General features: G+C 40.0%; 1 protein-coding gene across 1 annotated transcript in view; it reads left to right on the top strand.

Annotated features, from left to right (window-relative positions):
• Positions 1-23,983, top strand: part of arhgap46b (Rho GTPase activating protein 46b) — a 69,660-nt gene that overhangs the window by 16,729 nt on the left and 28,948 nt on the right. The window contains exon 2 of the mRNA XM_006639516.3: positions 9,298-9,735. Within this exon, the coding sequence (XP_006639579.2) occupies positions 9,298-9,735 (438 nt within the window). The remainder of the gene's footprint in view (positions 1-9,297; positions 9,736-23,983) is intronic.

Below are 23,983 nucleotides of genomic sequence, written 5' to 3'. Positions count from 1 at the left end.
GCAACAACACATCAGAATTTAGCCGCAGGGTTGATCTCATAATTTAACCCACCTTAATATGTTTCAGCATGCAAACCTTAATAGCTTAAAGGTATTGTAAACCCCTACCACTCAGGTGCCTAGACAGGATATGGATTGCTGTGGTAGGTGCAGTAAGAGTGGTGCAAATTTCAATGTTTAATAGCTACAGCAGCTACACCTCTCTGCAAAGGCCTACAAAGACTAGCTCTCCTTTGAAAAGGGACCCCAACCACCTACCCTCACAGACTATAAAGTTTTGAAGCCTGCTATAAAATGGATCACTTCTTGTTTCTTTTGGATGGCTCCCACTACAAGTATAGCCTCTTGCTGAGAGATTTGATGCCCTGTCCCCGCCGCAACCTCACTTGAAACGCAATGAATTGTCACGTTTGAGTGTGTCTTGGCCCTTTTGCGAATGTCTGGGAAAGCACGAGCATGAGACATGTCAAAATTGTTGGCTACCTGAGTAAGCCTCAGCAGGCTCAGCCAGAGTAAGAAAAAAAGAGAAACAGCACGTTACTCTCAAGAATGCAAAAGCTGCCATGCAGTCTTGGTAAACAATAGGAAAGCTGGGTACAGTTACAGGAAAGACATCAGCAGTTGGTGAATCATGTACAATGCTCTTTGTCTGAAGTGGCTTTGTCTTTATCGTGACCCCGTTGAGTCATTTTTCTGAAAGCTTTTCTTTTTCAAATTTGCAAAAGACTGTGCTGGCAAGGCACACCACTGTTTTTGTACAGAAAGAAAAGAGGGCGGAAGAAAGACAGAAAAAAAAATTGATCAATGTTTTGGAATCAATGTTTTTTTGCACCCAAGACAGACAAGTCAGACAATGTCCAGTTAAATTCTGTGTGGTCTGATTGAAATTGTGTGCCAGGCCCACTAAGGTGTCCTTAGCTGCCATAGAATAGCACTGATCTTTGTCTTTTAGTTTATGACATTAAGCACTATCAAGCTGTCTCAAGAGCTTACTTGCCAAAGCCCTTTTACCTTGTGCATTGAGCAATGTTATCTTTTCCTGAGTGCAAGAGCACTGATAGGAGGCAGATACCTTCTGCTTAAGTCTACTCATTTCTTTTAGGACACATGAAAATAAAAATATTTAAAATGCAATGTTCTGTTCTCCATAAAATTGCATTTACACTTGGTAGAGAAACAAAATTCTCTTACGAAGGGCAACATCAAATGAAGTAGACTTGTCTCCAAGAACAGTAGTCTTTTATTTTCACAAGTTCACATAAGGCATTGCAATTAAAAAATGATAAATGTAATTTACTGTTGGGTTTTTAGTTTATAGTATCTATGTCCAAGTGTTAAACTTTTTAGTGTGCCAGGAAACCTTCAACCCTTGGAAAATGAAACATATTGCATGATTGTGACACAGCCACTGAGTTTTTTTTAAATATCTGGTTTACATTTGATTTATATAGGTTAAATGAACACATGTGTCGAACATTAGAGGGTGGGTTTAAAACTTGGACAAATGTGCATCTTTTATCATTGCCCATTTGAAGAACCAGTTATATATAAAACCAGACAAGGGTATTGTAAAAAAGCTCTCAAAGCCAGCATTTACTTTCCCTTTGGCACAGTCTCATTCTTCTTCCTCTGCCTGTGATGATCATTGTGACCTTCCGAACTGAACGTTATCCTGTTTACTGTGGGTGTCAGTGTCGGCGTGTGGGTCCATTTTGTTCTTCAGCGTTTTTGGCTCATTGCTTCTCTATTATTTTCAGCGCATTATGTAAATTGAATTAAGTTTGGAAAATAAGTATTCGTCATATAGTCATGTCTATGCAGTTTTTTTTTCAGTAGAAACACTGGGAAGTGTTGTTGTAAACAATAGTGTTTTTTGTGGTCCTATATTTAGAGGCTGCTCAATTATTTATGTGTTGCTCGTCCTTTTGTGTGTTCATTTTAAATATGCTTTGTAAGAAGTGTTTGCTCTTACAGTTTTTGCCTTTTAGTGGGCTTCAGTTAGGCCTGCCTGAACTGCAAAAAATGGCAGGCAATGTGTGAAGTTACAGTGGAGTCCTTTTATTTTAATAATAATTGCTTACACTTAATTAGTGCTTTTCTGGACACTCCCTCAAAGCGCTTTACAGGTAATTGATTAATTTAATTAATTAATAAATGGGGGATCATTCCTGGGGAAATTTGGCCGGGACACCAGGGTTACTGCTAGTTATATCACCCTGGATTGGCATGTGCTTGTTATGCGTTTGTGTTATTGGATGTGTCCTTATGAGGATCAGCCTTGCTAACTGTTGAAGAGTCACTAGAGGCCTATTCAGCCTCTAGTTTACTGTAGTAAACTCAAACCCTGAGGACTCTGCACAGCAGCTGAAGCAGGGTTGTTGTTCATGATGGTGCGGTGTGTATAGAAGAGGTGTTGTTGTGTCTTAACCATTTTCTTTGGGAGCCTGAGTGGACTCCTTGTGCTTATAAAAATAACTTTATGTAACTCTCTTATAGTTTCTCCAATTCCTTGCTTTAAAAAAAACATTTGTAAGCATTTTTCTTGCTCATAATATTATCATGAGTCATAATATTCTTTGTTAAGGAGGAAGAAGACTGACTCCGGGGTGAATTTCTGGTGTTCTGGCCTTTGCATATATTGTATAGTGATTCTTAACTGCTCCATTCATATTTAGTTTATGATTCAGCTGAGGCCAGTGTGTCTGGTCTAGTCTTTCTGTGTTGAGTTCAAGATCGAAGCCTCCAGCACATTGGGGGAGTTTTGCTTATTTGTTTGCTCAAATGGGGAATAAAAAATTTTTTAACAGAAAAAATTTAGTGTCTAAAAAACAATAAAATAAAAAAACAACGAACTTTGTTTTTACTGGCATGAAACGTGGCTTATGCTATGTTTTAAAGTTTTTCAGTTACAGCCCGATCTGCACCCATTGTTCCACTTTGCCTGGATTATAGGTTTCTTACCATATAGGAGTTATTGTGTGGAGAGGACTTAATGACTGATCCTGCCAATCTCAAGGTTTTAACACACAAAAATAAGCGGAAAGTACGTGTCTTTTACTTAAACGGTTAGAGTTATAGACAGATTGTGTCTTCATGCGTTGGTGCCACTGTACCTGTTGCGAGGCAGTGGATGTAGGCATGCTTGGATGGAATGTGGAAGCCTTTTTGGACCAGATTGCTGGCTCACACTTTTCAATGCATTTCTCTAAAGCTCCTGTGGGAATTGGGTGGCAGCCCTGTTCCAAATGGGCAGGTGGGCACTACGGAGAAGGTACGCTTCATTAGTTTGTGCCTGTTGCGGGCAGCCATATGGCACCAACAAGCACTGGAGGGCACAGGGAATGCACCCTCTTGGGGGGGCCCGTGGCAGAGCCAGAGTCTCTCCGGGGCTCGGGGCAGTGACGCGCACGCTTGCACAGTACAGTGGACACTCACTCTGTCTCGCGCCCGTCTGCTCGCTCTGCGGGTATCTCGCAGAACCACGAGAAAACGACAGCCGCACGATGTCCGTCCAGGAGAAAGAGCGCTCGCCACATCTGTGGATAAAAAAGCAGCAGGATGACCCAAGATAAAATAAAGTGCCAGCTTACACGTCCTGGCAAACAGCAGTGTTTGGAGTTAAAAAAAAAACAACAACATAAAAGCTACTTTGTCCCTTATCGCCGGGGACGGCTGTTATGATCCAGACCACCAGTGGTCCTCGCTCACGCCAGCCCCAGGGGGACTCACAGCTGCGTGACCTCCTGTCCTGTCCCTCGAGGACCGCAGTGTGGGTGGAGGACAGGCTGCGCACTACTGAGAGGCTGCTGGCCCCACTCAGGTGTGAAGGCTTGAGAAAGAGAGAAGCAAGTGAAAGGGTTGTCCTCTTCTTTATGGAACTCAGTAGGAAGGCAGAGGGAAAAAAAGCCATGAGAATGATGGTGTTATGCAACTTTAAAGGCAAATTGCATTAAGAATCTTTGTTTAATTGTTTTTCACATACTGCAGTGTGCCTATCATTGCTATCCACTTCTTTTGTCACTGTTTTGCCTTTGAAAGGAAAACAGCCAGTTCCCATCTAATAATGCTGTTTACGTTTCATGGTTGCATTTCTTAATGTTCCTGAATAAGTTTCATTGCATAGCTGATGTCAGATTCTGTTAGCTTTTTAATATTGTAATCCAACAACAGATATTCATATTTTCTCATGCCAGGCTTAGCGCAGTATTAAATCTCACGATGATAAATGTTCTGGTTCAGCACATTTCTGAAGTAGCAAGCCACGCATTTTTTTTTAAATATGTAATTTTTTCAAGTTAAATTCCATCCACCTTAGGGGCCTAGACATTTTATAGAGAGGCAGATCAAATTGATAGCCAGGTTCTGGATATACCGGCGTTAGTGTGATCCTCTGTGTCTCTGAAGTCATACTAATGCACTCATTTTTAAACGCACAGAAACAAAGAAAATGTTCACAGTTGCTACACATCTGGAATTGTTCCCTGTCTTAGACGAACAATTTAAAACTGCGTGAACTCTCATGAGTGACTGTTTGCATGATTCCAACCTCGTATACAAGTCAGGAGCAGTGTAGACATTTTCTCCCTGGGGATTCATAAAATATAGCTTGCGTTAAAATTTTGGCTGCTCAGCATATTCTCAGTATCACAGCATTCTCTCTAATTAGTGTGTTTACAGCACGCTGACGTCTTCAACCTCTTTACAAGCAGCATTTATTATTCTCTTATGCCATTTTTACGCTTGTACATTTATTTCTAACATTCTGAACAAATCAGAGAATTTGCTCTTGATGTGCTGTGTAGTCTCAGTTACTGCTGAAGCATGTCTTGACATGTTTAAATGACTTTGACGGGCTCTTCGGTTGTCTTGTTGAATTGTGGCACTCGCAAATTCTTGGCTTGAACAGCTAGAAAGAGGTCAAGAACACTACACCAAAACTGGAATGTGTGTGTGTTTGGGTAGTTCATCCATTTAAGAAAACAAAAAGCTTCAGTTAAATATATTTATTTATTAATCTGTGCCTTAAGAGCACATTAAAATCAGTTTGGAGCTGATTAAAATTGATGCCGGATTTTAAGGGGATGGTATAGATTACACACCTCTCCTTTTTATTTGATGCTTTGACCACCTGGTGTGGCTTTTGCGGTTTGAGAAGGAAAATGTTTCTAGTACATACTGTCTGACTTGCCTGTTGCTATAGTGATCTCTCTGTCCAGGTGTGCCTCAGTGTATCGCCCAGTGACAACTTCTTGGAAGTACAGTAGCTAAGTACTGCCTGTATTTGTCATGAAATTATATTGCAGTCTGAAGTCCTTTATTCTGGAATTTTACGTAGTTATTGTTGGTGACTGTATCAGTAGGAGTGAACAAAGTGAAACCACATATTATAACTATGATGTCAGACAAACGGACAGTGAAGTACTCTCACATGACCAGTGGTAACACAGAGAGACACACATATTGGGACTTCAATACATTATTTTAAGTGCATTATTATTCTTTATTATTAATTTATTATTGAATACATTATAGGGTGCAGTATGACTTGATTGTGTAGTGAAACAGGAAAGCATTTACAAAAGTATTCACGTTGTTTAAACTGAAAACACAGTAATGTGATACAGAGTACTTGAACATACCCACTGAACTGGTTTGCTCTACTGTTTTTCACATTGGCTGTTCACTATTTCTTGTTGCATATTTTCCTAATTGTCGCTTTGAACATTTTTAAAGTGCATTACTTTATCATGTACATTTTGTGCAGTTGCAGTGCAGTTCGGGATGTCCTTACCACCACATGACAGTGGTAACCGTTTTAAAAACGTCTGTGGATATGTGGGAAATTGCACATGAAAACCGTATTGTGTTACAAGGAAATATAAAAACGGCAGATTAAAAAAGAATTTGTAAAGGATTCCTCTAATTGCTTTGTGGCTGGGAGTGATGGGATTCACTGGCTGAGCAGAGAAATGGCTTACTTTCTCGTTCTCTTCTCTGCTGCTTATGGGATTTGTTGAGGGGGAAGAGCAGCTTGGCAGATAGGAGTTTTGGGGTTACTGCAGAAGACACGAGGGCTAGCGCTCAGTACCTGTGATGAAACATCTCTCTGAACATGAAGCCGCCTGCTTAGTGCTGTTAATATTTCTAGACAGCACATACTTGTGTTGTAGTGCCATCCTGCTGCAATAAAGTCCTGGGTGGTTCCCTCCCGAGTGGCAGGTTGTTATGATATACTCCTCAGGGTTTAAATCAGAGCCATTTCACCCTACAGTACAGGCTGTCTCAGCTCTCAGAACACATAAACTGCAGAGAGATGTTGTTGTGTTTTGCGTTTTGCATTTGAATTCTAAAGTGTGAATGAAAACGTTTTCATAGTGTTGAAAGAAACTTGCATTTGTTCAATCAGTTCAAAACTGATTGATAATTTGTGATATGCTTTTCCAAAACCATCTTTCTTCAGTTAAGGCTAAAGCAGTCGTTTAGTTTGTATTCCAATGTATTCAGTTTGGCAAATATCCCTATTTATAAGGGCATTTATGTCAAATTATTAAAGGCATTTTTACTGTGTGGTTTTTTAAGCTTGTTAGTGGAAAATTGTTAGCCATTACCCTGTTTAGTAGAGCCTAGTACTGGGAGATGAGGTCATATAGCATTTTCTTAGAAGGAAGTAGGCATGAGCTCTACTGAACACTTGAAACATGTCGTCATTGGCTGAATGCCGACAGATCTGAGTCAACCCTGAAATCCCCTGCTTGCCGTGCAAAAGGCTTGCCAGGTGCCTGCAAGCTTGTGATGAGACCTGCTTCTCCTCCAATCAGTGCTAACTCTGCAGTAAGGCCCTGTAGAGCTCACAGTGTGTCAAGTGTCTCTGGAGCATGTGCGCTTGTCCTCACTCTTCCTGTGTAGTAGTTCCAAATTCATTTGTGTATGGAATCAGAAAACACATGTAAATTTATCAATTCAAGAAAAGTGGTACAGTGCTACAGCTTTCAGTCAGTTATACACTAATATACAAAATCAAGTATATGTACAGTAATATATACTTATACATTAGGAGGCAAACAAAATAAGTTTACTAACCCCAAGCTTAGGCTTCAAGTCAGCCTGATTGGAACCTGCACCCTGGGACTGTCTCATGATCTGCTCAGAGAATGATGGCGGTTACATCAAGGAATTCAGGAAGAAACCGCACTAACTTCTAGGCTCTCCCACCTTTTAAGATGTTTTTCATGGAATCAGCTGCAGAGATTTTGATTGGGAAGGTGGTTTCCAGTCCAGTCAGCTGGAAATCAAGTCTCTTGAAAATAATCGGAAAACTGCTTGGCCAGCATCATTGTACGCTGTCCAAGACCTTGAATACACACCTTGTCTGTTATCTCATCGGCTATTACGTTCATATGATTGCGTCCTTTTACAGAGGCAAGGGAGTGGTTAATTAGATGGGAAGATCCTCTCATTTCTAATTGAGATCAGGAGAAGGGGGCACTGGAAGGAGTACGACCTGATCCTAGCACAACATAGAGCAATGAACAGATCTCTTTGCTGCAAGTAGTTTTGGCCTGCCAGTGTCTGCATGTGATTCACAGAAAGTTAATACACATTAGGATTCGCATTTACAGCTGAAGTCAGATAAATACACCTACAGTGTTTTATGTGTTTCTGTTTGATTTTGGGGAGTTTCATTTGGTTTTGTATTCATTTGTATTCATTTGTATTTGTATTTGTATAGTCATCTATGAAACCACTGTACTCTCACATGGAGTAGTAACCTAATGCATCTTGGATAGTTCTGATTTTATTGTATTTGTAGGATATCAAGGATCAGAACTCCATCCAGGTTCAAACGTAGGTTAATATGGGATTGCGGTACCCCGTTGAAGGCTTACAAATTTCCAAACATGTCTTGGCAAATAGGACATTTTTGTTTTCTTAATCCACTTTAGTGCACAGAGGAGAATTATTTTTATTCAAGCCTGCATTCTTTCATGCATCTTAAATTATTTTTATAATCAGAAAGGTTTCCTGCATGAAAATAAAGAAAACATAGTCGACCTGGTTATTTCACAGCTTTTCTCTTTACACTGTTTTGCTTTTTGCAAAAGTCTTTATTATGTAGAATTGTTGTGTTTGTTCTATTTCATACAGAAAATGCAAAATTACTGTTAAAATAATGGTTGTGAACCTGCTGTTTGCCTCTGTTCCTTGAGACATTTCTTGGCCATTATTGTGGTCCCTGCAAGATCAAATTAAATTTGTTTTAAAGACTTTGAAAGTTGAAAAACATAGTTTTATTCAAATGAAAGATTGAAATTAAAAATATTAATTGGTTACGTTGAACACTTGACTAGCTGTGTTCGTTAGGGAGCACAAGAAATAATATCAAGGATCTGCTGACTCCTTGATACATTGATGCAAAAAATAACACATTTTTCATTAATGTTCAAATTAATTTCAATTTTAAAAACTGATTTGCTTTGCAAAAGCCACGATGACCAGTGTTGCTGTTGGGATTTGTAAGCTGATGTTGTGTTCTAAGCTTTATTCACCCTCATTATTTGGAACCCCATTGGAACACTTAGCCATCTGGACCATTCGAAGGCACTTAATCTGTGTCATTGTTTGTTTTTTCCTCTTAACAAGAAGGGCTTAAAGCACTGGCATCTTTGGAGAGCTGCTAACTGTACTGTGTGCTGAATCTGCTTGTTGGGTAGAGAGCTTCATTACTGAAATGTATTCCTGTAAAGGAGATGTAAAGTGTAATAGTTTGTGTTTCTGTCACTCAGTGGAATGTGTTTCCTGAATGGGTCTTTACCATTTTCTCTTGGGTAATCCCCATATTAATCCTCACACGCCTCTGTCACACTCCCTCTCATCTCGGTTTCTGCCAGAGATTTCCGCATCTGAAGGTGACACACCTTTCATAGTTACACTACAGATTAAGCACTATTACCAAGTAAATATTTACAGCTGGGCTCATTTCTTACATTATACATCTGTTCCGCTGGGCCACACTCTTTGAACGCTGTTCAGGTGTATAGCCACAACATCTTTTTCAGAAGCTGATATGAAATGAGGGTCATTATGTGCTTCGGTGTTATCATTTGGTTACCAGCCTAACCAAAATGGAGTCTTAATTTTGTGTTTCTTCCTTTTCACTGCAAGACAGGCAACTGCGTTGGTATTCAGTGTGAATTCATGGGGTCGGTGGTGTAGTGGGATATAATGTCATCGGTATCGTGCACTCCCTGCCACTTGTGTTCTCCTCTTGACCCCCGGCACCTCTGTGTTTGCCCACAGCTCTGACTGGGTGGAGATCCTTGAGCCCCGCTCCCGGGAGCGCATGTATGTCAACCTGGTGACGGGGGAGTGCGGCTGGGAGCCCCCCCCGAGCGTCGAGGTGCGCCAGTGCGACGGCCGCCAGTGGTGGGAGCTCTTCGACGGCAACAACAACCGCTTCTACTACTACAACTCCGCCACCCAGCAGACGGTGTGGCACAGGCCCCAGAGCTGCGACATCGTGCCCCTGGCCCAGCTGCAGGCCATGAAGCGCAGCTCGGAGTCGGAGCGCAGGGGGCACGGCAGGCCGCGGGGGGGCGGCGGCGGGAGCGAGGGCCGCCAGACACCCCTGCAGGGGGCCTATCTGGTGCCGCCGCCACAGGACGGGGACAGCACGGGAAGAGAGACCCCAGCCAAAGGCCGGGCAGACAGTCTGGACAACAGGAAGGAACCTGGGAGGTAAGAGCCGTTCTGAAGGCCATCGCAGTGCCTGAGCGACGCAGACCGCTGTTTTGTGACATCGGCTGCATTGCCGAAGTCCAGTATCGGCAGTATTGGCGGTACCTGCAACCTTTCAGTGACACGGAGTGATTCCAGGACAGAATGGGCTGTAATCTATTCTATTAAAGAGATCAAAACAAAACTGTAGGTTCGTATAAGAGTAATAAGCAAGTGCAATCATAGTCATGTCTGGTTCGGATGTGCGGAAAGTCCCGAAAATGATATAACGGCTGAGGCGTTTTTTAATTACGGAGGTGCGTGGTGATAACTGTACAAAGAACGTCTCATTATGTAATTTAGGTCTGTGCTCCTGCTCAGGAAATATGATAGTCTCAGTAGCAGGTAGTAGTACTTTCTACTCATATTTTTGGTTTTCTGTGACTTTAACTGGAAGGAGTGAACTTGTATTTAAAGTTGTAAAAAAACATCCTGTTTTGTCCTGACCAGCTCTATGTGAACGTTCCTTTGGTACGTTGGAAGAATCTTGTCAGGGGTCTGACCTTCTGTTTCTGTCGCTGCCTGAGTTTAAAACCTTGTAATTTGGTCAATTCCTCATTCCTTGCCAATCAAACCATCCCACTGAATAGAGAAAAAGTCATTTTTCATTGTGATTCAGCATTTTTTAATCTGGATCAAGGCACCCTTCAGTTCTCTGTCCTGTAGGCTCTTAATGTTATGGATTATGACCCTTAATTCTCTGCTTTTATCCTTCACATCATTCTGCGTTTGGTAGCTGCTTGCTTCTTTCTGCAGAGCGGTAACGTGATACAGAACAGTGGTTACATGTTAGTGGAAAGCCTTTTCTTTTCTCACTCAGGCGAATATGGTAAACCTTTCGTCTTCTGTTTGGCAGGACTAGATAAACACTGAGAGAGCTCCAGAATGCGAGAGAATCCCCTCTTTAACTCAACGGGCACAGAAAGAAGACTCTCTTACAATAGCAGTTTGAATCAATCCTGGGCTTTAATGAGATTATTTAGGCAGAGTGCAGTGATACAATCTCCAGGTCTGGAATGGTTTAAACCTCTGGCCTTCTGTAGTGTTACAGTGTGAGGAGAGCGCCAGCAGTTTTGTTAAACTGTGCAAATCAGCACTTAAATCCTGGTTAAGATAGATTTTGTAAGGGGAGCATAGCACAGCTGTTGCATGCAAAATTCTCTCAGACAAGCTAAGATAGCAGCTGGTTATCTAACCTTCACAGCATGTTCAAATGAGAAACAAAGGCATGTGGACTTACATTCAGCGTATGTGCAGTGCACCATGCATGGCACAGAGTTTTGAATATGGTCCATGGTGTAAAAAGAAAATCCAACAGAGATGGTTTGTTTTCCAAAAGTGCATGGCATGCCTATTTATTTTTTCTTTTGGAGGAAATATACTTTTTTAGCTCTCCATGTGGGTGTTACAGCTACTGAGCATTTATCCATCAGTATGAATCTCTGAAGAGATTAACATTTTAAGTGGTTTGGAATAGTGATTACTGTTTGCTTTCATAATCCTGTCTTTTTTTCTCTCAGAAGGGTGGCTTGAAATGCAGTTTTGCTATCAGGAAATGGTGACTTGGGCATTAACCTCTTCTGCCCCTGAGGTGCCTCATCAGCCCTATAAAATCCTAATGAATAGGGTTACAGACTGTACCTTAAGTAGCCCTTTGGCAACTTGTTATTTTACATATCACAAATTCTGGCAAGACATAACTAACTAGAATAAATTACATTGATGTAGTTGGGGTTAATGCATTGTAACGCCAAACGTGTTTTTTATAAGACAGCAAAGTACTGTAAGGAGTACTGTACGATGACTCCTAATAAAAAGATTTGGAAGAATGAATGAGCTGCAATACCAGAGTTTCACCACAGAGTATCAACTCCATTCTTATTTGGCCAGTGTCATGTGTGGTTCCACTATGAATAAATGCTCTTTACATACTTGGCCATCTACTGCAGAGGAAAGCAGAGCATTACATGACCACTCTAACCAGGGCTCACTCTTGTGAGGCTCTGGAACTGCGTACCTGATGGAACTCTTTTCACAGTCTGTTCTTTAACAAAGCATTGATCTTGAAATGGAGTAAAGCAGGAATCAAAATCAAACAAATAAGTTGAATCTGTGTCAGAAACAACAGCCTGAAGGTTTTTTTTTTCCCTAGAAAGGAATATAACACAAAAAAAACACAGCTCCAATATTAAAATGCTGTAAGGGACCATGATGTGTAGTGTTTCTTGAAGGGAACAAAATTTAGGATTCTGTATTGAAGTGCTGTGAGTTTTTGCAGAATGAGAACAACCTTTCCTTTGATTTGTTCAATATAAAAGAGTATGTGGATGCCAGCTTTGTATTCTTGTTCAAAGCTGGCATTTTGCGTCTCTCTTTCTAGATCTTCTGCCTTTACTACTGTCTACAATGAGCACTTTTATATTACTGGACCATGTACACAGGAACACAAATAAAATGAATGTCTGTGTAATAAAAACATCTTCGTACGTATGTTAAAACAGGTACACATAACAACTCAGCAAGTTGAGTCATTTATGCTATGCAGCCAAGGGCTTTGTGATCCTTTGTAGTTGCGAAACACCAAAAAATTGGAATTTACAAAATTTGCAATTGAAATAAAAGCCGTTGGCAGTGTTTGATTGGACTCATAGTTGAATGGAATCATTGTGGGCAAATCTATTGAGTTTAATTATATTTTAAACCTGTATTCAGATGTGCTTCACGTGTATTGTTATTTAGATTTTCTGCTCTTGTACGATCAAATAATTTCGAAATCTTCTACTGTAAAATCAAGTGGAATTATACCTTACTGACTGTATACTACATTTTAGTGCCATATTGTGCATTTTCCTTGAAATGCTATATTGTCTCACATATCTACACCTGATGCTCTTCACTTTTTTGTAATATGTGTGTTAATCTAAACACATTAAGCTCAAAACCACTGTATTTCTGTAGTACTAAACAAAACAAGGCTTGAATGAGGAAACATAGGCTTTTTTTCCTTTTCCCACACAAAATAATTTTACAACAGAGCCAAATTATGATTCATTCCCATGCTGTACTCTTTAGCCCTGATGGGCAGTAACCTATCTCACCTTCCATTGAAAGAAAATAAAGGCCAATAGGATCCTCTTGTGGATGTCAGTCTGTAGGTTTTAGTCTACAATGAACTATTGCCACTTATGTTCTTTCACTATTAATGGAGACGTTTTGACTCAAATGTGGGATAGTCTAATTGCTCCTTTGGGGAGATAACTCTTTCATTCAAGTGCAGTAATGGAAAACCTCAATCCATTTTCCCTCACACTTAAACTGTGCTCTTGGAGTTAATTTAACACTTTAGCCTTCAGACAGATCATCTGAAATGTTCCCCGCTGCTGTGACAGCTGGTATTGTGTGGGGCAGTGTGCTCTTAGACTCTGTCCACAACAATGAACAGCTGTGTGCACTGCTCAGAAAGAGCCGCTGCTTTCTAGCTAAGGAGTTGAGACTCTAATTGAGCTCCTATACGAGCTTGGCTTCTCTTGCCACAACCTGTGATCCCCTGCCCCCTGCACAGAAAATGTTCCCTAGGAAAAGTGTTGGATTGAATTACAGACTGATGGACTATCGAGGAGGCGCGGGGTCTTGTTTGTGGGAGACAAACCCCTGCTTTCCTCATTAGCGCTAGAAACAGCTCGGAAAGAACGTGCACCTTCTTGGATTGCCAGCAAAATGCATAATAACTGCTTCCAAAAAACGTCAGGGCAGCTCTGCCTTTTCATGCTTTGCACCATTAAAATAATGGAAACTTCAACTTGAATGCAGCTGTTCAGAACAGTGGCTTTACTTTGTATGCTTTTGGAGTTCTTAACAGCTCACAGCCACCACTCTGCCTAAATTCCTCATTTTTTCTAAATGATGTGAGAAAACAGATTTGCTCTTCCATTTCCCAGGAATGTTTTTATCATAAGAATTGCATCCCCAAATATGAGTGGCCCAAAATTGAGTTCCTGTGCTAATTCTTTTTTTACTGATCACACAGTTTAGTCAGGGAAATTGTAACTTGTGACTCTGTCATTGGCACGTTTGTCGACTGTGCTTTGGATGTGTCCCGGCATTCAGTGACACAAAATGACATCAGTAATAACAAAACCATATCTTCACCCCCCTGTCTATCTCTTAAACCGGTGTACTGTAGTCCAGTGGAGATTACTTCCCATGCTCCATTTGTTGTTTTTATTGTCACTTTGGCCAGCTTTTGGTGCAGCAATCCAGTAAAAACTGGATTGAAAGAAACGGCTACAGTTCTTCTATCAAGTGACGTGTGATTCTGAGCGCGTCTGTGGGTCATGCTGCACGACTGTTAGTCTGCAAATTATAGACGCCAAGATGAACAGGCTGTCAGGAAGGCCTGGGAATGATGTCAGGAGGTTGCTGGTCAGCTCAGAGAGGATTTCATTTCTTGATTAAACCAATTAAGCTTCTGCCTCAGGAGAGGTTTTGCTGGCTTCTGTAGAAAAGAAGAAGCCTTGTAAGGAAGAGATAAGAAGGGGTGACCTGTGGTGACGCATATTTGTACAGAACAGTATATTGAAGACTTTTGTTTTTTTATTTTATCTCATACATTGGTTTTCGACCGCTCACAGTTCTGCAAATGACTTTTCCAGTTCAATTAAAATAATGGAATTTAGCTGATTCATTCTTTCTATTTGGCACATATTGTTTAACTGGAGAAAAAAACAACATCCCACAGTTGTCTTGTTACAGCAAAGTGAATGCTTATGTTTTGCAGTGAAGAGACTGAGTTTCTAAAACTCCTTTGGACACTTTTTAAGATGTGCAATGAAAGGCATTATGCTTAAATATGAACTATATGCATTTTACATGATATATTATATACTATATGCAGTGTCTGATTGAGAGCTGTGATTGACAGCATTGTTCAGACTGTTAGATTCCTCCTGATGTCACCGTGCTGTAATTACCTTTTCTAGAACTAATTAAGGGAATCCTGTTATTTAAGCTGTGTAAGTAATCCTGCTGCCAGAAAATGTGTTATGAAGTGTAGCTCTGTTTGTTTGGTCTGAAGCAGTCAGTGTTGTAATTCTAGTCCCTCTAGTGTAGAAGTCTGTGTTGCCCATTTCCACCTCTGGAAGAATGAATTCTGCTGGCGTTTGCAGTTCTCTCTACATCACAGTTTGCTCTTAATTACCAGAGCAGAAGAGAAGTACATTTTCCCACCTTAGCGTAATTAACACTTTTTCCTTCCCAGAGCCCAGTTACTAAGAACAATTATTAATAAGTCTGTCGGCACCTCTAATTATTTCCCATGTTCTACCTCCAGGGCAGCAGGCCTGTGTTTTACTCACTGGACAGCACAGCCCAAGTCAGGGAAGTGAAATGGGCGAACAGAAACAAGCCTGTAATTGTTTGCAAACAGAGTCTGTTTGTGGCTGTTATCCACTCTCTAAGCCAGCTTTACATGTGGCTGTCCTTTTATAGTGACATATGGGTTATCTCCATAGCTTACTAGCTAGGGCTTTGTCTTTTGTTCATACAAATTGTTCAAATTTTGTTCAAAATGTAGTAGACATTTCCAGTGTGAGGTGAGAATTGAGCTTTAAACTTTTTAAAAAACATTTATTTCTGACAATAAGAATATCACTAGGACTCATAATATTGATTGGTAAGTAATATTGGTCTTTGGTCTTACCAAAGTTAAGCTGGTGGATTTCTGCGTGGAATTCTTGTTCTTGTATTTTATGAGTGAAACTGAGGCAGATCATTTGTTTTCTTAAAGCATACTTACAGCCTTAATTTTAAAACTGTTATATTCATGAACTGACAAACTGAAAAGATTGTGTTACATTTCAGTTATCTGTGGTCTTAAGGCATTTGTAGTAATAAATTAAAAGCAAATTAGGTTCTTTCTGTAGGCTGTATGCCTATCTAATATCACAGGGATATGTTTTTTTCTTTGAGGTTTTGGAATTGGCAAGACTGCAGAGCAAGACAGAACACTCCTGCATGTACACATGATCTATTTATGAAAAAACGAGAAACTCGCTTTGCCATCTGATTGTTTCATATTATAGTACATTAACTAGAAATTAGTAATGCATTAATGTCAAATTAATGTAAATAAACTTAACTAAACATCCATTTAGTAAAAATGTGGATGATGGGGAATTTAGATGTTGTGTTTTACTGGCCTGGGATGTAATTACAAATTTACAAATTACCAGTGTCTTAAATGATGAATTTAGCAATAAGACAGTTCATCCTTCATTATGTTAGGTCATGTTTGGCAGGTTGTTTGACATTTGTAAATATTAAACATCCGACACACAAGAGGAGAGAAGGGCAACAATCTTGAATTTATAGTACAGAAGAGTTTTTTTACATTGTGGATTTGATTTTATATTGGCAGTTTGAAGTAATTCTGCATTCTTGCCTTTACTGTTTCCATATGAATAAACTGCTCCCGTCAGATTCCAGTGTAAATGTGGCTCAGCGCATGGTCCTGGGGGAAGAAAGAGATTATATTGTTGTCTTTCTTTAGTGTCTGTATTTTTTCTCCAAGGTATTCAAAAATGTTCATTTCCTTTGTGAAGGGGGTAGGGGGAACATGAACATCTGTAAGATAGCAGTGTTTTAAAGTAACATATATCTAGTTTTCTAGTTATATGCATTATTTTGATTTTGACAGAACTGTTTCTTAATACCTATTAATATAACAATCAAAAATCTGGACAACATAGATGTAGTCCTACATCTATGTTGTGTGTTGTCTGTTATGTAGGTATAACAGACAATGGTAGCCTTTGCAGTTATAATGTCACATCACATAAAGAAACATTTCTTTGTTGCATCTGTGGTATGTGCATCATTGCTTCTCCAGAGATCCTTGGTCATTAAGATTCTTTTTTCCAGTTGCGCGGTGTTACTCTATTTGAATACTGTATTTGGATACACAGGTGTATAATAATCGGAACCTGTTTGACACGTTTCTGCTGTAAAATAATGACATGATCAATTCCCATTTTTAGCATTAGATTAGCAAACCTAATCTGAAAGGAACCGGAAAAAAAATCCTGCACATTTTTATTGTGAAATATCAGATTTCCCCAAAGTCCTGGCAGAATTTGTGTAGCAAATTTGTGTAACAAGATGGCACGTTGATGCCTGTTTTTTGTATTGCATCACACTGACCCATTTTGTCTTTTTAGACATTATCAGTGCCAATGCCCTGGCCTTAAAGAACAGAGAAAGGTGGTTTAAAAACACATACGTACGAAAGAGATGTTTTTTATCTGCATTCGAGGGAAGATGACAGACTTTTATTTGCCTACATCAAGAGGCCATTGGGGTTCATGTTTTGTGGTTCTGAAGTTGTCAAGAATCCTATAGAAAGATAAATCTAGTAAGATAAAACCAAAAGTGAAAGGAAAAATCACATTCTTGCCTGATTCTGAATAGAGTACGTTGTGAATAAAAGTGATAAGAATTATGGCATTCTGGTTACTTATTGAAAAAACTAAGTGGTTTAATTTTTCTTTGTGTTAGTATTCCACATTATGTCTCTAAAAAGGTGGTGCTTCTCCAGATCAGTGGAAAAAAAGGTTTAAGCTGAGGACTATGTTTTAAATTGTAGACTATAAACACAGGCCAGCACTGAAAGCCTTCTTTGGCAAGGGTGGCATTCATGCCTCAGTTTAATTGCAGTGTAAACTGTGTAATATACCCGTCCTCTTTTTCGGTCCGTTCAGGCTCGTGCAAGAGCAGTGAGGCTGTGGGTGAAGGGGGAGCTATAGTCTGCGGCATATACACCAAGGAGCAGAAACCTAATATCAGAGATAGCATTTTAGTAGCAAGCCTTCAATAATGAGGAGGGTGGAGGTTATTTATAGAGGAACATTCCTGGTTGGTTTTCCAAGCTGCAAAACCTTTAAATCTTGTGCCAAGCCACTGACAGGATAAAAGCTCCTGTACTTCAACAGGCATTTTATTATTATAAAAGACCTTTGCTGCACGTCAATTGTAATGTACCAGACCGAGCGAGTAAAAAGAAAATCTCTTAAGACCCCATATTTCACACTAGCGTTTTGTTTAAACGGTTGTTTTCCTGACACTGGGTCTTGTTGGTGTGTGCCTCTGGTATGGCAGATTGTGGACTTGTTTTATCGCTTTTTCTGAAACAAGAAGAGGTGAAATCATTAACAAAAACAACGAGAGGGAAAAAAAACTGTGCCTGGGGTCTGCTTCTCGAAAGCAGCTTGCTTGTTTGGCGTGGAGACGGCAGTGATAGGACTTGAAGCAGGGAGCTGTGGGGGAGAAATGGCAGGGCTCCTGGCACAGCTCTGTGCTCAGGGATTGGTGGGCAGCTGTTGGACGCGGGGTCTGCCTTGTGGTTTGTGTGGCCTCTCTCGCTAGTACCTCAGTGAGTCAGTGAAAGCACATCCTGGGGAATGAGCAGTTCTTTTATTTCCCCCAAAACCTGACCACAAGCCTTTATCATGGGAAGAGGCGGTCGTCTGTGTCATTGATCTGCTGCTCTCAGAACATGCTCCATATAGGCTGTGATGAATATCTATTGTGTTGTTGATGTCAGTTGTCTTATAAATATATAGGAACAATTAAAGGTTCATTTCACGCTAAAAGATAAAAGAAACACAACATTTCAACTGTGGAGCTTTCTTCAGGTGTGACCCAAAACGTTGGGTTTCTTTTCATTTCCTTTCAGCATGGAATGAACCTTCACATGTTCCTTTGCAGCCTGCCTGGTGCAGCTATCTACTCGAGCTTCTGTTAGAAATATATGTGTGTGTGTGGCCCATTGTATCATCAGGTTTAGGCTGTGCTAATACCATTCTTTTCCCTGTATTCATATTTTACTATGCAGTTACCACAACTGCCTTGAGCTTTATTATACTTTACTGTGGTTTTGCTGTTGCAAATCAGTGTAAACTAAAGGTCCAATTTTAGGGTGTCTTCCTTAAAGATCCCCCTTCTATATGGAAGTTAGCATGCTATCACCAAGCTATCTCTATTTCAGGGTTGTAGAAGGAGTTACAGGAGTTAAAACTTCATGTCTCTTAGTATCTCTTACGTTTTCTTCTGCAAATTGGAAGAAATTATCTTTTGCAGCTATAAACATTGGGAAGTCTTCCCAAAAACATTTCAAAACCCTCGGCGAATCTGTTTCTTAAACAAAATTTCCAGAAGGGAGGATCTTGCCATGATGTCAATTTTAGAAAGCACGTCACAAGAAGAAAAGAAGAAAAGTTTATTGTACAATTGGTTCGTTTCTGTCATATTGCAGATGGGTTTGATCTAAAATTCCCACTTCCCCAATCGCCAGTTTTGAGTCTGGAAGGTACTTCCCTGTAGCTCACATGTTTTTGTGTTTACTTCGTTATTCGTTAGAAAGAATGTCTTTGTTTTGTAAAAGAAATGGTTGATAGAATTAGCATGCCCCAGGGCACCTCTCTTCAAGACATATAGCATTAATGCTGATGTTCAGGCTGTAGTTGCTGACTTCATATCCTGCTTTCATATAGCAGATTGCAACTCTCTGACTGGTTAACCTAATTTTGCTCTCTGGACTTAAATTGAATTACAGAATACTAGTAGATTTGGACTTAATTTACCAGTTCTCATCATCAAAGTATGCACCTAATTTAACAACCTTCGACAAAAAAATATGTATCAACAGATCAAGCATTTTAGGAAAGTCCCTTTTCTTTAGAGGTTTTTTTGCAATACACAAGGTCTGTGTTTAGAAGTTGTTTCCTTTTGAAATTCTTTTTAATATCTGGTACCACCTTAGAAATGCCCATAACTATAAACCTCTCCTTCGTTTTGTATTTTCTTCAGTCATCCGTTTGCGAGTAAGCTCTGCAACCATGTTGGCTTATCCCTGCTTCAGCCTTGGAGCAGTGAATGTGAACAGGACACTCTCACTCTAGAGACTCCAGGGGTTTCTGGGGTCCCACAAGGCATCATGCAGTACTTTCCCCAAACCTATGCACTCCGCCATCCCATTTCCTGCTATTGTTGGCTGAAAGAAGTGGCTGTTCTCTTTCTCAGAGATCATGTTCTGGGGCAGTTGAGGACCGTTTTCAAGGATTCTAAAATCATTTGGAAATTACCCAGTAGTCCCCTTGGGACCCCTTTCTGTCCCCTTCTCCCTCTGCACCTCTGTGACTTTCTTGGAAGCTCTTTAAAGAGCTGGGCTCTGGGGTGCCAGACACCTGTTTGGTCCTCTGTGTCTGACCGTGCTGCTATTTCCCTTTGTAATCCGGAGCTTGTGACCACTTCCAAAGAATGCGGGTCTGTTGAGCTCTAGCGGTAGAGAACTGTGTTTCTTTTCCAGCACGGTATTCTGTTCCTAATTCCAACAAAAACACCGCAAGCCTGATTCATAAACGCTGATGAAATGTACTCTAAACCCAGTGTTGCCCTTTTCCTCTCATAAAAACCACATCTTAAAAAATGGCTTGCCATTTGTACGCATGGAAGCCGATCCATCTTCTGAGAGGGTAATCGAACAGTCGAGGCTAGACATTATTACAACATGTTTGCTTTTCTTTTTGGATTATTTCACCTTAGTTTTTTTCTCCTGAGATGTTTGAACAATGTGGTAGCCTCTCTGGTTATTGCATTGCTGACATTTCCTCCCCCAAAACATCTTACTTTTGAGTTTAGTGAGCTATGTTTGTGAAAATGTTATATGCCCTAGGTTTATTTTTAACTGCATTAAGCCTGAAAAATGTATAAAATGGAGTATATCCTGATTCATGTAATTTAACTGGAAGAAACTGTGAGTTTTGTGGGAGATGGATGTGGTCCTTAATGAAGCTGGTTCTGGTTAAAAGAGAGTCATTGACAGAGTACAAATCTATCTCCTCTTGATTCTTGACTTGGCATTCCAGAGTGCTGAAATATTGTCACATTCTCATCTTCGGATTAATGTAGCCAAATAGGATTAAATCCAGTGTTTAGCTCACAGCCCTGAGCACAAAGCAGCCCTCACTGAGCATGTGATCTAGGCCTGGCAGATCCCCCTCTCTCTCATTCCCTCTGTGTTTCTCTCTTTCACTGCCTTACCCTCTTGGAAAGCCAGGAAATTGAAACCATGCTTCTCTAGTTCTTGTTTGAACAGAACTAGGGTACCAAATGGCTTAACAGTACAATGCTTTATGTGCCAGTAGTGTAAAGTCTACATCCTGTGTTTCTATAAAGGAAAAGCAGTTTGTTGATTACTGTGGCCATTACCAGAACATACTTACCTGGGAGATTTGCATATTTGTTCACTGGCTCGTATTTGGTTGTTGCCTGTGGAAATTGAATAGATGCAAACCATGCATGTGTTCTGTTTAACATAAAGAGCACTGTGAGGTATTGGGAATGCAAATCACTGCTCTAACAGACCAGAAGGATATCCTGACAGGGTTGCTATCAGAGGGAGGCACCCAAGAAGGTTGTCTAGGGCCCAGGTCTGGATAGAAATTATTATGATAGTTCTTTTTATTATTAATGCCTTGACACTTGTCCTTCTGAGTGCTAGAACAAGGACTGGTTTTGTCCACTTATATGATGCCACCATTTTCAAACTTTTGAAGGCCAATGCTGTCAATCCACACTAGCTGGATTTAGAGGAGAGACAATCATAGAGGTCTTGCCCCCAAAATTCCTGTATGAATTTCAGGCAGAGCTGAGCTCAAGGATTAATTGTGAAGGCTGCAGTTACAGCACTTGTTTAAGCCTCCTTATCTTACGTTGTTTACTCAAAGAAAATTTACTATGACTCTTTATTTTTTACAAAGGTTACTATTAATAAAATTCATAAAGATGTGTTATATAAATTCAATTTTTAAATTTCTAGCAAGAAAAAATTTTCATTTTTTAAAGCATTGGATTAATAATCTGCATCAGTGTTACAATTCAATAACTATACACTTCCAAGGCTTCAGTATGCTTTTAGAGCTTATTTGTTACATGTAGTTATTCCATTTTTTTATTTTTGAAATTGACACAACTTTCAAAGTTTCAGGCTTATGACCTCATTTTATATTAACGTTACTTGCAAAAACGTCCACACCTTTCGAACGATATTAAAGACTGCATCACCTCAGCCCTTTAATGGAGGCTGGTGGTGAGTTTAAGGTATTCGGCAGGTAGGTGTGTCAGCAGTGGGGGAAAAAAAGTGAATCAGAGCAAAGGGCCATTGGCCACATACAGGGTGTCCTCATCATGTATTTGATTGTGTGCGTGGGAGTGTTCGTGGTGTGTTGAATTGTCCCTGGCGGTTTGTAATTGCCCAGAGAGGCCTGTCTAGTGTGTAGGGATTTCCAAGGCTCCACTGTAGCACAGCAGTTAAAAGATCACTGCTGCACCTGCAAAAACAGCAAATATCTTACGTACACAGAGCAGTATTCAGCCATTGAACTGACAACAGAATAGGAGATGAGGCCTCTAGCTTCCTTTTTTGTATCTGTGTGTGCTTTCCTTGCTTTGCTGTATAAAGTGGCCAAAGGCGAAATGACACTCGACATGCTGCTTGTTTGGAAGACTTCACTCCAGTAATGACTTTTTATTGGGCTTGCACAGGCCCCTGGGATACCTTTTCTCCTGTCACACTCAAGAAGGTGTTAACGATTCCTGCCTGCAGTCCTGCCAAAGGGGAAAAAAGAAAAGTGCAAAGATGCTTACAAAACACTGGCTTATCTGAATTTTATGCTTTACGGGGCAAACATCTGCTGCCTTAGCTTTAAATACAAACACGTTGTGTTCTTAATAACAAGGTCTTTTTTAATTAGAGCTGTTTATGGGCTTGGAGCTTTTTCATTGAAGTGCATTCAGTGCACTAGTTAGGCAAGCTGAGCTTAACTTAAAAGCATCAGTAACAACCTAAACCCAAAAATAAGTGCAGTTTCTCTGTGTCCAGAGTATTCTTGTTTGTGCCCAGTAAAGGAAGGGCAGCAGTCTGCCATTAGCTGTATAGAAATGATTGTTGTGTATTCGGGCAAGTACCTTCAGTTATACTACCTACATAACCTGTTATTCTCCTAGTGTTTCTGTATTCTTTAGTTCTGCAAAGTGATATTTCTTGGATGAGATCACAAATCAGCTGAAAGAGTGAAAAACACTGGGTAATTTTGAACAGCTTTAGAGTTTTGCAGTTTTGTTTGGCGTTTTGGGATGTTTTTCCATTATTTCTGGACTTTTCCATCTTTAGTAAGATGTTTTTGTGAACTAAAACTGCTGTTTTATTGTTGTACCCATGTTGGAGTTTACAACAAGATCAATCGCATTCTGTCCACTTGAAAATTGTATCCACACATGTCCAATAAAAAATAACAAGAATGTGGCAACTTTACAGCGGCATTTTGAATGCAGTTCCATTCCAGAAGTACAAATTACCAGGACTGTGACAGATACCGCATTTTGATCTTCAGTGCTATGGCAAACATTCCTGGGCAAAACAATTTGAATTATTCATTAGTGTTCATTACAAGCAGTTTTTCATTGCTGAAAATCCAGTTGTCTTGGTAAGATAAATCAGGTATTCATGTAGGTTGGATATGGTGTTTAATTTTAATCCATCAGTTGTCTTTCAAGTGCATTGCTAGTAAGTGAACTTTTGTGAATTCAAAACTTTGAATGCAGCCCTGTTTAGTACATTGGTTCAATAAAACTAACATTTAAAGCCCATGGTTTATAGCTTTTAGTATTGCTCTGTGACTTTGTGTGTTACAGGTCTTAGCTGAACAGTGCTGTGGAGATTATATGAGTCAGTTGACATGTGCTTCTGACCCTAGAACACATTTGCTAGCAGGATCCCAAACAAGGGTCTGCTTTAATAATTCTGCCTCACATACTACAAATCATTATTCCATTTAAGATGTATATGGATATTCTCATGTTAAGTGGCACTATGTTTCTATTGTAAGAGGTGGTATTTGATCATTTATATGAAATGCAATTGTTTGAGCAACGCTGTAAAGATTAAAAAAATATTTTGGGATTGTACAGTACAGTACAGTAACAATGATGCATTTTAGTGTACTTTATTGATTTATCTCAAATCCTATGTCTTCAGATTTTCCTCTGTCTTCTGCATTGAAATCCATATACTCAGTGAGGAACTGAGCTTCATTTACAGGCCTGTTTTGTTATATTGCCAAAAGAGAAGGCTGCTGTTTAAACATTTAATGAAGAT

The sequence above is a fragment of the Lepisosteus oculatus genome, chromosome 16 (assembly GCF_040954835.1).
Source record: "Lepisosteus oculatus isolate fLepOcu1 chromosome 16, fLepOcu1.hap2, whole genome shotgun sequence".
NCBI classification, from domain to species: domain Eukaryota; kingdom Metazoa; phylum Chordata; class Actinopteri; order Semionotiformes; family Lepisosteidae; genus Lepisosteus; species Lepisosteus oculatus.
The sequence above is the reverse complement of the archived record's forward strand: the minus strand, read 5'-3'. Positions and strand labels throughout refer to the sequence as shown.